The sequence below is a fragment of the Moschus berezovskii genome, chromosome 20, assembly GCF_049115385.1.
Source record: "Moschus berezovskii isolate FMDL1 chromosome 20, NW_MosBer_1.0, whole genome shotgun sequence".
Classification (NCBI taxonomy): domain Eukaryota; kingdom Metazoa; phylum Chordata; class Mammalia; order Artiodactyla; family Moschidae; genus Moschus; species Moschus berezovskii.
This window is the reverse complement of record NC_142479.1, coordinates 45,881,719-45,898,055: the sequence shown is the minus strand read 5'-3', so window position 1 is coordinate 45,898,055 and position 16,337 is coordinate 45,881,719. Positions and strand designations below refer to the sequence as shown.

The 16,337-nt window shown below is 41.2% G+C and overlaps 1 protein-coding gene across 1 annotated transcript in view; it reads right to left on the bottom strand.

The window, feature by feature from the left end:
• Window positions 1–946: 946 nt before the first annotated feature.
• The window catches only part of AKAP10 (A-kinase anchoring protein 10), a 41,763-nt gene continuing 26,372 nt past the window's right edge, over window positions 947–16,337 (bottom strand). Inside the window, exons 10-15 of the mRNA XM_055407390.2 lie at window positions 14,803–14,976; window positions 11,556–11,665; window positions 8,698–8,780; window positions 6,069–6,121; window positions 5,346–5,441; window positions 947–2,355 (exon numbers count right to left, since the gene is read on the bottom strand). Of these exons, the coding sequence (XP_055263365.2) occupies window positions 2,350–2,355; window positions 5,346–5,441; window positions 6,069–6,121; window positions 8,698–8,780; window positions 11,556–11,665; window positions 14,803–14,976 (522 nt within the window). The 3' untranslated portion in view covers window positions 947–2,349. The remainder of the gene's footprint in view (window positions 2,356–5,345; window positions 5,442–6,068; window positions 6,122–8,697; window positions 8,781–11,555; window positions 11,666–14,802; window positions 14,977–16,337) is intronic.

The window sequence follows — 16,337 nt, the reverse complement described above, 5'->3', positions numbered from 1 at the left end:
ATATAACAACAAAAACAAAGATGTCTGTATTTTTCTGTTCCGAGTGACTTTCCCCTCCAAATTCTTACTGAACTAGCCAGAGCTTTAGAAATGAAAATATACTTTGTAATGTTCTACTGAATAATGAAACCCAAGCAGAAGAAGTTAAAACAGCTGCTCCCTGTTTTACTGCTCTCACTGGGCTTGGTTGATGCTTTTTATTTTCATCACATCTTACAGGAGTGATGAAGATGCATCTGATCACAAAAGGTACCCTCTTTCATAACGTCTTTTTTCTTTTTAACAATGTGCATGGGTGTCAGTGTGACATTAAAGCTGGATGTTCAGGAAAGCCTGTTTCGTGGGCACGCTGCACACAGCCTGGTTCTCAAGGCCAGACGATCCCTCCCACTCTGAGGCGTGCAGGAGCCACGAGAGAGCAGCGTTTCAGGCTGCACTTTGTTTCTGTGTTCTACAGCAGGCGGGGCAGGAAAAGCTAGCCAGTCTCCAGCCTGCTATCCTTCTCTTTATAAGGACCTCACAGCTACTGACATCCCTACCGAGAATGCACAGCACACACAGGTAAAGGACTGGACAGCATCTTAATGGAAAGCATGCATGTCAACAGCCTAGAGCCTGACAGACATTGTTATTCCAAAACATGCAGAGGCGGCAAGTCACCCAAAACCAGTTTATTCTATGAACTTTATATTGCTTTTCTGTTAGTTAAAGACTGAAGCAAAGTGACATGGATGGAAGTATTCTGTTAAAAGAACAAAGTGAGTCAATCACAGCACAGGCAACTAATAATACTCGTCTATGTCACACGCTCCAAACACAGGGCTGAGTCCAGGAGTGGCTCTGTTCTGGGTTCTTGTAAAGCAAATGGAAATACTAGGAAGAAGCAACACATTTCAATAGAGGAGCCATAAATGCCCTGAAAGCAGAAAGTTGACACAATTTTAAATATAATTCATATATATATATATTTTAAAATCAAACACAATTAAATAGAATATGGTTTAAGTACATGAACACTTGGCTTTAGAAGAATCACAGAGGTGGTACACAGTACCAAAACCCACACACAGCCTTTCTGCTTTGTCTGTTGATGAAATGGCGTGCCTCTTGCACAGTCAGGTATTGCAGTAGAAGGAACTCTATTCATTCAAGACTTTCTCAAGGACAGAGGTGATTAATAATTATATATTTATATGTATATATATATATATATATATTTTTTTTTGCAAAGTCTGAGCAAAAGCAGTAACACCTAAGAGAACGTTCTTCCCTCAACAGTCCGGGCAGCAAGGCCGTGCTGGCAGCGCCTGCCATGGAGTGTGCTTACCGCCGGGGTAGCTCCGCCGAGGGCAGTGTGGCCCAGACCCTGAGGCCAATGGAGTGGAAGTGCAGTGAGGGGCATCTGATGACCATGGACGAAGGAGAAAGGCCACAAGCTGCATACTGTTGGCTCAGCAAAGATGGGCGGCGGGGGTCAGAGATGAGGGCCTTTCTCCCCCACCCTTGCCCGCCCACACCCCTGCCAACCACCTGCTTTAAAAAAGTGGACAACTGGGAACAAACATTTGTTCAAGGAACCACAGGGGAAAACTGGAGTGACGGCTGTTGCAAATTCCTTTCTTTGTGTGCTGTGAGGGGAGGGATGTCTCCGGAGCACAGAAGTTGGAGGAGCAGGGTCTGATGCTCACAGTGCAGAGGGTGACCCTTCTGGCAGGGGAGCTGGTTTACGTGTACTGCATCCCGGGAGCAATTAAAACGTGAAAATGGCAAACTGCCACCAAAGGGAAGGACAATGTCACCACAATTTGACCCGTGACCTCTCAGCTTCCTTCCAGATGAACAGCTCTGTGCAGGCCCTATTCCCGGGAAGGAAAGCCATCTGCCGGCACTGCACTGCCTGGCTGGGGCCAGGCCAACTCACCTGTTTGTGTAGGAGATGGAGCAAAGCACCCCAGGCACCCGTCTCATGATGCTGCTGGGCTGGGAGACTGCCACAGTGGTGCATCAAACACCAGCTTCACGCCCACCCGCCTCCCATGGCACCTGGCCCTGTAGATCCCCGTGGGCTAAATTCTTCTGTGGATGGGTTATTGCCATTGGAAAACGATTAATCTCTAGTAGTGTAAACAGTGCCCCTTGGTCTCTCTGTCACTGTGCGATCATCAGGGTGGCAGGGCATTTACGAGCCGCTCTCCATGGTGGAAGTCCGGGATTGTCTGCCCTTCTTTCCTGGGAACGACAGTGAGAAGAAATACAGTGCTGTTTTCATTGGCTGTGGTGAGGAATCCAACCAAAGGAAACAAGTTCTCTTATTTTCCAAAAGCAGATTTCCTTGATCTCAGGTCTGAGTCATATCTGAAAAAAGGAAGGAAAAGACAAAGGTAAGGTACATTTCTACAACCAGGGACACACTACCGTCTCAAGGAAGAAAGGGACGCAGCGCTGAGTGAATGCCTCCCACATACCAGGTACTGTATACCACCTCAGGACCCTACTACAATCACCTCCATCTACAGCAGAGCCAGTGGAAGGCTGAAGATGCCAAGTGGCCCACCCGAAGGTGACGTGATGAGGTCTGACAACCAGACTTGCTTTTTTATCTTTCCATCTAGGTGATAGATTTTAGAATGAAATATCTACTTTTTGACAAATAATTCTGTTTCTAGGAACTCCACAGCACACTCATAAGAGGGGACAAAGACTTTCATACACTATTCATTAAAGCATTGTTTTGTGACAGGGAACAATCCCAGATAACCAAATGACCATCCACTGGGGATTCACAAGATGGAGACAGAGCCGTAACATGGAATTCTCCAGAGAAAACAGAGACTTGTGATGATATGGCTGCCTGAGACCGAGCTTCTGAAGCTGTCCACCTTCTCACTGCACTGACAAGGAAACAAACATCACAGAAGACACGGTCCTTACTATCTGTGAGATGGGACATACACACACAAAATAAGTCAGTAATGCCCGTGTGCTTTCTACAGACAAATGCAGGTCAGCCGATTCAAAGAAGGGAGATATCCACACGGGTTAAGGAGAAGCTGTGACCTTGTCTGTGGGGGAAGGACTTTCACATTCACATAGTCATGGACTGAGAATTACAGGGGATCTTAGGAGATCTTCTTGTCCAGCTTCTCTGATCTGCTGATAAAGAAATGAAGGGACCAGAAAGAAGCAACTTGCATAAGGTCACACATACTGATCGAGAATGGATGGTGCTAGGTCTGCTGGCCCAGTGCTTTGACCACACCAATACCCTGCAGGACTGCATCTCAGCCAACCAAAGAGAAGGCCAAGTAAGGTTAAAAGCAAAGCACACCTGCATATCTTAGACATGAAAAGCACACAAGGTAATAAAATCTGAACACACAACAATGAAAAGCCTTAAGTTGAAAGTCTGCTTTGCAAAATGGTTTCTTAAAGAACAGTTTCATACTGTGGAACATTTGATCATCAACATGGTAACGGGGATCACATAGACAACCACCTTGCACTTCTTTCTACACCTTTATCTTGCTCTTTGCTATTTTGTGTTTGACTAAGCCAGTGAGGATAAATATAGGTACAAATTATCACCCTTACACAGAAAAGAGAACAGAGTCTGCAAAAGTGAGCAGAGCTTTGGTCTGAATCAGCTCAGTGAAAAGTTAAAAATTACAACATGCTTAACAACAGTTCTTAGAGTAAAAAGCTGGCAAGGAACAGGTGATGCTGGATCCACATCTCAAATCCTGCCTCCAAACTATGGAGGGTCACAGGGGACATCACGTGAACAGAGGTAGCTTGGGTTCCTAACTCCTGCTAATGTGGGCGACGTGGAGCAGTGTAACCCCATGATCTGAGCAGAAGTTCTCCTGTCACATGAAGTCCTCCTGAGTCAACTCAGGTTACAGAATGCAAAGCTAGAACACTGGGAGTCTTTTCTTGAAGAAAACACCAGGGGGCTAAGCGGCTCTCTCCAACTTGCTGGGTTATCTGTGCGGCTTTTACAGGGACAGCTGGTGAAGCTACAGAAAAACAGAGTATTTGGTTGAGGTAAGTCAGAATCTCCTAAGGATTACTGTTGGTGACCTCCAGGTAATGATGGACAGAGAGGTCACACCCATTCTATTCACACCTTCCTAAAACAGTGCTTAAGAGAACCCAAAGTATAAAACCAAATTCACATGAATGGGAAAAGTGAGAGAAGAGGCAACAGCAGTTAAGTGGAAGGAAATGGATGCATGTACATGACTGAGCAGACCCCCTCCTCCCAAAGTAACTGATACTCATTTTTATTTCCTTCTTCGTGCTTTCTCTGGGTTTCATTTACTCATTTTCTAGTTTAAGACAGAAGACTGACTTTTCCTCATCTAATATCAACATTTAATGCTACAAATCTGCCTATAAGAATGGCTTCAGCAGTACCCTACAGGCATGGCCATCCCCCAGGAATGGTGAGGCAATGTTTCCAGGGCCCCTGCAGATACAACAAGCCAAGAATGCTCGAGCCCCTGACACAGTGTGGGGCGTAGTATTGCCATATAACCCACACACCTCATCCTGAGTACCGGAAATCACCTCTCGCTTATTTATAATTACCTAATACAATGTAAATACCATGTAGATAGTTGTCGGATATGGCAAATCAAGTTCTGCTTTTTGGAGATTTCTGGAAAATTTTTTTTTAGAAATGTATTTTTGATTCATGGTTGGCTGAACCATGGATGTGAACTTTCAGATGTGGAGCCCATGAATAGGGAGGGCAGACTCCACTATGCTGTATTTTCAGTCCAAAGCATTTTCTAATTTCCCTTTGGATTTCTTCATTGGCTACTCCTAGCCCCAGGTTCCAGGAACTGTCCAGCCTACTGATTTCTAGCAATTCTCTCCTACAATGGGCATTTTTACCCTACTGTGAGGAGACCAGTACTTGACCAAGGCCTTGTAAGGACCTCTCTAAATATCTCTGGGGCCTCTTTTCTGTGCAGGCCTTTCTTTTCCAATACCCTGTCCTATAAGTTCCTGTCACCTTGGGCTCTCTGAACTTCAATTTCTGACTCTTCAACTCAGTTAAGACAATGAACTTGCTAGGCTTCCTCCTCCCTGCACGTTGAAAACTTCTTTGGGGAAGTGAACCAGGTTATCACCTCAGTGTTACCCTTCTTGCAGGGGCTACAGCTGTCTACTGCCCATTGCCTAGTAACTGGAAATAGTTGTTTCATTCAGTTTGCCAGTTTTCCGGTTGTCTATCATGAGAGGGCAATTCCTAGAGGCAGGAGCAGAAGTTCCCCTACATCCTGCACACTTGTATCTAGATCTAATTCTCTTTTGTTTCATGCAGGTTGGGTCCTTACCTCTGTGGACTTCTCTAATGGCTGATCACATTGGGCCTGCTGCATCACATCACTGACTATCATTTTAGCAATCTTCCAAGCTAGCTCCTCCTGGGCCTAAAAAAGTAATTAAATTGTTGATAACGGTTATTTGCTAGAAGAATCAACAACCATTATTAGTGTTCTAAACACAACTGCATATACATCATTTCTACGTATTTGGAAAGAAGCACATTCCTATGTATCAAAGGACCCAGGCCACCCTCTGGTTTTGGTATGTTTACATGTGATTCACTGGCCCCCCAGAGTCAGCTACAGGCTAGCCAACAGCATGACTAGTTTCATGTTAGATGGTCAAAATCAAACATTTTTCTTCTTCCCTTCTCGTTTTTCAATGTACCTAACTATCCAAAAAAGCAAACCTCTATTTCTGAAAGTATACCTGACAGTGAGGAAGGAAACGTTTGAGTTCTGTTGTGACCCTGATCACTGATGCCTGCTGACTGATGGGAATCTGACTGCTTGACTGTTTTCCACGGTCAGTCTCTGGACTGAGGACCACTGCCTCCAGGCAACTGTGAGATCTTGGAAGGGCCACCCCTTCCTGTCACCTCTGAGACAAGGAAGCAATAAGGTGCGGTGCTGCTAAAGCAAGGAACTAAGGAGAGAGAAAGCTTGAAACCTTACTTAGAATAAGTGCCCCTGATAAGACAGAAATCTTTTTACACTAAAAGGAGAATTTACCTCATCAGTATTTCCTTGCACCCATTTCTTCATAGCTTGAGAGAACATGGATCCTAGTAAACAAAGCCAAAGTTGAATGTAGACTTTATGCATAATTTTGCATTAAAAAAGATTATTAAAAGCCATTTCCCAGTTTTTAAAACATAAACTTTTTAAATTAAAAAAAAATCATTTATTTTTGGCTGTGCTGGGCCTTTGTTGCTGCATGGGCTTTTCTCTAGTTGCAGCGAGTGGGGGCTACTCGCTAGTTGTAGTGCTTGGGCTTCTCATTGCGGCGGCTTCTCATGTTGCAGAGCGTGGGGTCTAGGGTACGCATACTTCAGTAATTATGCCACATGGACTCAATAGTTGTGGCTCCTGGGCTCCAGAGCACAGGCTCAGTGGTTGTGGCACACGGGCTCAGTTGATCCACGGCATATGGGGTCTTCCCAAACTAGGGATCAAACCCACGTCTCCTACATTGGCAGGCAGATTCTTTACCACTGAGCTACCAGGGAAGCCCCAAAAGATACTTTATTTTTTGGTACAACCTCACTCCCAAATTAAGGGATATAACCATTAACAAAAACTGATTATGTTGTTTCCATAAGAGAATATTTAACTTGCAAATATTATGGCTTGAAAAAACTTTGACAAGCTGTTTTAGAGCTTTTCTCTTCTGTTCTCCTCACTTGATGAAAGAAACTACCAACCAGTGTTAAAATTTGTAGTAAACATTCAAAGAACAAATAAAACCAGGACCAGGATCTGGCCTTTAGGGCAGAATCTAGCAATACATCAGGAGGCACAATCCAGTGACAGGTGGATGGACATAAATCTTTCAGACCAGGTCCTCTACAAAAGGGTTCCCAGTACAGATGCCGCTGCTACATGTTGGATCTCTGGTCTGTGAATTCGCTGGTAAGACCAGCGTTTTAAACAGCCAGGCTCTGTCCAGGCTGTAACAATTTCCCAGGAGACACACAGCCTCTCCACACATCTGCTGAGGCACCACCGAGGAAGGAGGCTAGCCCCTATTTCCCTGAGTTAAACACACAGCTTATCCTTTCATGAATACAAACAAGCTCAAATTCTAACTCTGCCTTAAACCAAGTGGCTGGTAGACTGTTTCTCAGGCAAGATCCTGATTAGTTCAATGACTGGGGTAGTCTACAGTAAACTGCAGCATTCATGAAAAATACAAAACCTGGACCCTTTCTCCTTAATAATTTGTATTACTAGCCAGAAGTAGAAATACTGGTCTTGTTAAACTTTATGGTCAGGCAGAGTCAATATTACATGGCCACAACATTACATGTTCTGCCTAAAGTCTCAAACAGCTGTGGTACCCACTGAACTTCTTGGCGCTCAGCTCTTTCTCCAGGCTATTGACAGCCTCTACTTGCTAAGGCTTCCCTCTCTTCTTCTAGCAGCACCTCCCCTGCTCCATAGGAGCTTCTTCAGGATCCCGTTGTTCCCTCAGCACTTTCTCTGGGGCATCTCATCCCCTCTTTGGCTTCAACTTCCTTCAAAATGCAAATAACTCAAAATTTGTTCTTGGGTTTCATACTAATACTTAACTTAAAAATTGTCCTAAGACATTTCAAACTCAACCTGTTCCAAGTCGAGCTCTTCTCTCATATACTCTTTTTTTTGTAGCCTTCATTCAGACATTAATTTAATCCTCCATTGAAAATCAACACCATAACGTTTTATCTAGAGAACCCATGTTTAAAGCTCATCTGCCTTCCTCATTTACTCTCCCTGTGAATTTGTAACCAAATTCCACAGTGAATGTAGTCTCCTGAATTTTCTCTGTAAGTGTTATAAATCTGACCTAATTTCTGCTATCACTACCTACCCCGAAATCCTCCTTTTCTTCTACCTACATTACTAGTGAATCCTACTCCCTCAGCAGCCTCTCTGACACCACTCTCCCCAACGGCACTTTATTCCCAGACTATGGCAGAAAGAAGCATCTCACTGCACTCTGCTTGGAAATCCCTGCTGCCCAGAAGACAGGACCACAGGCTTCCTAAGAAACACATGAGGGCATTCACAGGGCACACACAGCTCCATCTCCTGCCAATGCACCGTCACTGCAGGGACCACCCACTCACAACATCCCTTACAATTTCTCCTAGATGGTGTGAAGGTGACTATTAAAATTACCTTGCTTTGCCTGAAAGTAAAATTCCCATATTCTCAGAAGCTTCTGAGATAGAGCCGCCTTAAAATGTGGCCCTTCCTTCTGTGCTCTATCATCAGAGCTTTAAAATCCAAAATAAAACTACAGGTTGGCAAATGACAAACACTCTCTGCAGCTGCCCTCGGCAAGAAGAGGAAGGGAGAGGAAGCAGAGCTGAACTGCAAACAACTGCTGTCAGCATGGTATTCTGAGCCATTGTTTCATGCAGATGCGCCTTCTGTAATGGGAAAGCAAGTTCAGTAACTTCTGATTCAGAGATAGAGACTGTGTGGAGACCTAATTACACCAAGCCGTTGGACTCACTACTGACTATAAACACAAAGTTAAATACATGATAGCTATTTTGTAAAATAAACAGTTTAAATCTTCAACAACCCTTCACTTACAGGCAATGACTAATGTGAGAAAAGGTGTGATACAATGTATAAAAACACCACAAACCTTTTGATTTCTTTACATCAGGTTCAGGCTCAGATTCTCGGATGAACTGACCCAGGTCACTAACTCTTCCAAATGTCATCTTCCTAAATAAGTATGAAAAGAACACAATGTCTAATAATCCATTTGAAATTAAGAAAAAAAATTAAATGTAAGCATCTTATCTAGATCTAGAAAATGAGAAATGCAATTTATACCTATCCATTTTACTCAGAGTGGGACTTATTTCAAAAAGAATTGTCTCCCACAGAAAGCAAACTTTCTCTAACCCATTAATACCAAAACCCAGTTAATACCAATAACCCGTTAATACCAATAACCATCAATGCCAAATAATAACATAACACATTGTGAAATATTTAGCAACAGTTATGAGCTATAATTTACATTATGTATGGAACAGCACAACACAGTTAAGATGAGGTAAATATGTGTAGAGTAACATAGAAAAATCTCCAAGCTCAGTATGAATGAAAGCACAGGACAGAATGGAGTGTAATTTTAACCCCATAAACATAAGCCAACAAAAATATACACCATAATGTAACAGTGATTATCCTGAGAAGGAAGGGGAGAAAACAGGCACTGGTTTGTAATCAAAGGGCATAGTAGCCTTATTTGTAAATTTCATCTTTTGGAAGAAGAGATCAATATATTTGTATTAGTTAAACTTAGTTAAAAGAAGAAAATTTTGTGATGCCTATATATTATTTCATCTCAGGTAAAGCAGATCTTATTCTAGAAACAGCCTTCCTAATAAGTCAGTTAATATATGGGTGCCAATATACCAACTGCTACAGATTTGTTTGCCTTTAGAAAAATTTCAGGAAGATGCTAGAACCATTAAACTAAAACAAACACTAAAATCTCTCTCTAAAGACAGAAGAAAAAAATCATTATTTCATTCACACTATACATACATTTATTTTACAAATTTAAATTTTATAAATTAACATATTTATTTTACATATAAGAAAAACTATAGAAATTAAACATCTTAGAAATGAAACATCTTGCAATTGACAGTCTTTCTTAAGGTCTGAAATAAATGAACCAATCATTCCTTAAGAATAAATAGCATCTTTGGGAATTAACTCATTCAGCATTATTGTCTACCATTTCCTGAAAGAAGAAATAAAGATCACTAACTACAACACTGACGCAGGTGAAGAATTAAGTCGCCAAAATAACCTTCTATTTACTTCAAAGTATTTTCTGGACTCCTTGGTCTCCCAACTATCACTTTACTTTCTGGTAAAAGCAATTAAGCACGTTGAAATCCCCTTTCATGGTACTGTCAGGACTGGGGTGTGATAATCATGCATGCCTTTACACAGGTTTCTGTGTTTTCAAGCCATCTTCAGGGAAGAGGAAGTGATATTATGATTTTATCTGTGGTAAAGATTGAGAAGTGCTGTATCACTGCCTTTCTGTTTCAGGATAAAATAAACAACCAAGTTAACTCCAAAATACAAAGGAATCATTCTATTCTGTTTCCCCAAATACAGCTGGTTCCCCATATCTGCAGGCTCCAGATCTACAGACTCAATCAACCACCGATTGAAAACATTCAGAGAAAAAAAAATCTAGAAAGTTTCAAAAAGCAAAAATTTGAATTTGCTGTGCACTGACAACTATTCACATAGCATTTACATTGTATTTACAACTACTTACAAAGCACTGACATTCTGTCAGCTATAGTAAGTAATCAAGAGATGATTTCAGTTCAGTCAGTTCAGTTCAGTTCAGTCGCTCAGTCGTGTCCGACTCTCTGCAACCCCATGAATCACAGCACGCCAGGCCTCCCTGTCCATCACCAACTCCCGGAGTTCACTCAAACTCATGTCCATTGAGTCGGTGATGCCATCCAGCCATCTCATTCTCTGTTGTCCCCTTCTCCTCCCGCCCCCAACCTTTCCCAGCATCAGTCTTTTCCAGTGAGTCAACTCGTCACATGAGGTGGCCAAAGTATTGCAGTTTCAGCTTTAGCATCAGTCCTTCCAATGAACACCCAGGACTGATCTCCTTTAGAATGGACTGGTTGGATCTCCTTGCAGTGCAAGGGACTCTCAAGAGTCTTCTCCAACACCACAGTTCAAAAGCATCAATTCTTCGGCGATCAGCTTTCGTCACAGTCCAACTCTCACATCCATACATGACCATGGGAAAAACCATAGCCTTGACTAGACGGACCTTTGTTGGCAAAGTAATGTCTCTGCTTTTTAATATACTGTCAAGGTTGGTCATAACTTTCCTTCCAAGGAGTAAGCGTCTTTTACACGGGTCTAAAATACCAGGCCATTTCATACAAGGCACTCGAGCATCCTCAGATTCTGGTATCTGAGGGGGTCCTGCAATCCCCTGCAGTTACTGACAGCCAACAGTACTAGTTATATAGTCCATGATAAACGCTATCAGCGTCTTTGTAGTTTAAAACAGAGACTTCAAAATAGCTAACATATGAATCAAATGAAACGTGGACAAGACAGCCTAGCACACATTATGTAAACATGACATGCATCAGTGTCATACACAGCGGTGGAATGAGGATGGCAATGGAATTCACTGAGCGCTCACTGCTATCAGGCAATGTTTTCAACGCTTTTCAAGTACTATCTCATTTAACCCCCTCACTAACCCAATGAAGTAGGACTCATTCTCGTTTCACAGATGAAAAACTGGAGAGCACTAGGCAGCTTGCCATCAGCAGTTGAGCCAAGATTAAACCCAGGAAGTCACTCCTGAGCCTTCACCCTCAACTGCACTCTACTGCACTACATGTAAAGTGGAAGGGCATAGATGAGACAATGTAAAAAATTTTACATTTTAAATTAAAACTTTTTTTTAAAAAAGATGCTTACCCTGCATATGTCCGTTGATACAAAGATTCTGGATCCAGACTTGCAGCGTCCACAATTATCGCTTCATCAAAGTTTTTCAGAATCTTAACACTGGCTTTTTTCACACTTGACTACAACAGAAATTGTGAAATTAGTGTATGTTATTCAGGAGTCCAGTCAGTCCTGGGTTTGGAATGACAGATCTATATAAAATCTTCAGTGTTTGAAACACACACACTTTCCACTCAACCCCATCACGAATGAGATGCTTAAAAGCAATGATCCTGAGACTCAAACATAAGTGCAGGAGGGAAGCACAATTCCGACACATATGACACGTGCATCCGTATGCCACACGTGCTTTCCCTAAGGAATCGAGTTCCGACAACTGAGCTTATGTTCCCAACTGTGTAAAACTCCCTTCTTCCATGCAGATGTATTTTGGCTGATAAATGTAAAGCCTGACTTGCACAGGATCAACACGAATGCTTTTGATTCTTAATGCGGCCATTTGACAAAACAGAAGATGGGGGAAACTTGCTAAGATGAATAGTATTTTACCTCCCACTCCTCATGCCCACAAAGAAAGCAAGTCAGAATTGGTACTTCTATGAAACAGAGACATGGGTTGACCCAGTGACTCCACTTCTAAAATTCAATCATAAATAATTTATACAAAATGACTTATACACAAGATTATTTGTTGCAGCATTGTTTAACATAACAACAGATAGGAATACCTTTAACATCAATGACTAAAGCACAGGTTAAATTAAAAATATATATATAAAAATAAAGTAACTGACCAGATACTTAGAGAACACCCTACAGCAAAGATGCTCATTGTCACCACTTCTATTCAACACTGTACTGCAATTTCTAGCCAAAGCAATTAGGCAAGAAAAGGAATAAAAGACATCCAAAACTGATAAGAAATGAAACTATTTCTATTTGCAGATGACATGATCTTAGATAGAGAAAACACTAAAGAATCCACAAGAAAACTATTTAGAGCTAACAAATGAATTTAGTAAAGTTGATGGTATAAGATAAACACACAAAAAGCAGTAACATTTCTACATATTTGGTGAAGAATCAGAAAAATAAATTAAGGAAACAATTTCTAATAGCATCAAAAATAATAAACTACTTAGGAATTACCTGACTCAAGGAAGTGTAAGAAGTGTACATTTAAAACTACGAAACACTGCTGAAAGAAATAAATGATGGTATAAATCAATGAAATGGTATTCCGTGTTCATGGACTGTAAGACTCAATACTGTGAAGATGGCAACACTTCCTAAAGGAAACTTCAGATTCAATGTAATTCTGACCAAAATGTTTAAAGTTGATCCTAAAATTCACATGAAACTACAAGGAAGCAGAACAGCCAAATCAATCTTGCAAATGAAAAAAATGCAAAGTCAGAGGACACACACACACAGTTCCTGATTTCGAAGCTTTCAAAACCCATAAACTGGAGTAATCACAACAATGCAGCACAGTCTACGTAGAGACACAGATGACGGATTTGAGCCCAGAGTCCAGGAGTAAATCCAGATTTTTGTTGTTTGTTGTTTAGTCATGTGCCTAAAGTTGAATGATTTTTCAACAAGGGTGCCAGGACCATTCAATGGTGAAAGAAGAGTTTTTTCAATAAACAGTGCTGGGACAACTAGATATTTACATTCAAAAGAATAAAGTTGAATCCTACCTCACATGATATATAAAACTAACTCAAAATGGATCAAAGGCCCAAAACTCTCAGAAGAAAACAGGTGGGCATGAGGGGTGACTGTTTACTGGACACAATGTTTCCGTCTGATATGATGAGCAAGTCGTGGTGATGGCAACACAAGACTGCAAATATACTGAGGTCACAGAACCGTATACTTTGAAATGGTTAAATTCATGTTAAATGAGTTTTTCCTCAATAAAAAAATTGCATTTCTGAACACAATGAACAAGCTGAACATGAGATTGAGAAAACAATTACATATATAAAAGCAATGAGAAAAATAAAACATCCTAAAATAAATTTAAGACAAGAAATACAGAACTATACTTGAAAACAACAAAATACAAGATGGCAATCCTCACCAAATTGATATGTGGAGTTAAAGTCCTTCCCTATCAGAATCCTGACTAGCTTCTTCGTAGACACTGACAAGCTGATTCTAAAATTCACATGGAATTGCAAGAGACCTCAAACCATCAAAACAATCTTGAGAAAGAAGAACTAAGTTGGAGGACTCTCATTTCCCGATTTCAAAACTTATTACAAAGGAACAGTAATCAAGACTGAGTTAAACAGTCATTTGACCCAGCCATCCTACTCCTAGGTATGTACACCAGAGATATGAAAATATACATCCACACAAAAACTGTACAGCAGCGTGACTCCTAATAGCCAAAACAATAACCCCAACATCCACAAGCTGAGGAGTGAACAAAATGTGGTATGTTTAAACGATGGAGTGTCATTTGGCCATAAGAAGACCAAAGTTCTAATACATGCTAAAAACACAGATGAACCTCGAAAAAAGAAGCCAGTCACAAAGACAACGTATCACAAGGTTCCACTTATATGAGACATCTGGAAAAGGCAAATCTATAGAGACAGAAAGTCAACTAGCAGTCCACCTAGGACTGGAGGAACGAGGACTTGGAGGATGAGAGTTAAAGGGTACAGGCCTCCTTTCTTGGGTGAAAAAATGTTCCATAACTGATAGTGGTGAGAGTTAAGCAACTCTATAAATATACTACAAAACCACTGAATTATACAGTGTAAATGGATAAACTGTACGGTATGTGAAGTATATCTCAATAAGGTTGTACAAAAAAAAGAAAAGAGGAGGACAGGGACAGGAAGGGGACAAGAGTGTGACAACCTGGTAAGGTGTTCTCTTTCTTGATCTAGATGCTGGTCACAGGGGTTAGGTTTGCTTATCTAAATTCTTCGAGCTGTACATGATTATGAAATGCAGACTTTTCTGTAACATAGTATTATACTTCAACCAAAAATGTAAAAATACTTTTTGTGGTTAGCACCTAGACCTTTGTGTCTAAACAAAAACAGCATTCTACTGGGTTGGTCAAAAAGTTAATTTGGGTTTGTCAATCATCGGAAAGATTTTGGTTAGAATATCTAGTAAGTAGGCTAATTTTATTTCTCCTTGTTTCTTCCACAATGTAAAGCGTATAAACGGGGTCTGATGCTAGGATCTGAGCGAAAGGATCCTAATGGCTGGGCACACGGGTCACTACCTGAGAGGTGGAGCTGTCGGCAGCCCCAGGGTGGGAGTCGTCGGGAGGACCCATAGAGCCTGGAGCTGTCAGCGAGACACTCCCTCCCAGGAACTCGTCTCCTCGAACCGAGTGGATGAGATCGTTCAAGTATTTATAATACAGATTACTGGACAAAAAGCCAGGCAAAAAGACCTGAAAGAGAAGACACCGTGTTAATGCTACCAGTTACCATGCCTGATCTTAGGTCTTGTTGTACTCCAAGTATTATCCCTTTGTACACAGTTTACACTATAAAACTACAACATGTACAATTTATAGGCTCCCTCTGGAAAACCAGCCATGAAACTACTGAATCTGGACTTCTCAGTGACCAGGGAGCCAATTTGAAACTAGATTTTTCTGGTTTGTTATAAATACTGAAGTCTTTGTGTATGTGTTGATTTTGACTTCTGGACTGATTTCTTTAAGATAAATTACCAGGAGTCTGATTACTGAGTTCAACACATGAAAACTTCAGCTTTGATAAATCCTAAGGATAATCACTAGCAGTATTATCAAGGCATCTATTCTGATAGAGGCTTTCCAACACTGGCTTCTGTTTTTTCAAATCACCATTAAATAAACATCTAATGTACACAGATGCTTTCATTTGTATTTGAGGGCAGAAACCATGTTTTTCCTTCTGTTACCCCTGTAACAACAACATCCAGCACAGAAATACTTGAAGTATTAGTGAAGGAAGCACACATTCTTCTCCCCATTTACCTACTTGATAGTACTGTACTATGATATTCTATTTTTCTCTTTTATTACCCAGAAAGTTTACATTCTTTGTACGATACAGATCTTGCACTTTCCCTCTAATATTAGACAATGTTTACTTTAATCATGAAAAAATGATCAGCCCTGGACAAGAGCTGACAGTCTACCCAGTTTCCTAGCAGCTCCCTGATGAACTGATTTTTGTATGTAACCCGCCACACTCCTGACACTCAGGTTTGAGGGGTGGTCATGCAGCAGTGTAATTAATTCCTTTCCACCTGATGCACAAGCCATACACGAGAGAAACCACCTTACGGGCTTATCCTGAGTTCTGTGCCATTCCCAGTAAAAACTGCTCTAGTTCATCAGAGAATAGCTGAGGCACAAGTTCCAACTCTTTATCAATAATAAGCAGCTATTAGCACTTACCCTATAAGTGACAACGATACAAAAAACTAACGTTTCAACCCTGTTGGAGGGTTTGGTGAAAAATTTGGATCATCCCTAAGCTAACTTTGCTCAGTACTATCAGTTATCTAAAAGCTGTAATAACAGCAACAGTAATAACAGCAGTTAACATTCTTTAACGTTTACGATGTGTCAGGGGCTATGTTACTAGTAAGCATTCTACACATCTTACCTCACTTTCATACTCAAAGCACTTCTCAGGTTAAGTACGTGTATGAGCTCCCCCTCAGAGAAGAGGAAAATGGCATTAAAGGACTTCGGGAGCTGCCTGGGTCCCTCGGCCTACAGGGTTAAGATTAATACACCAAGCCAGACTCAAAGCC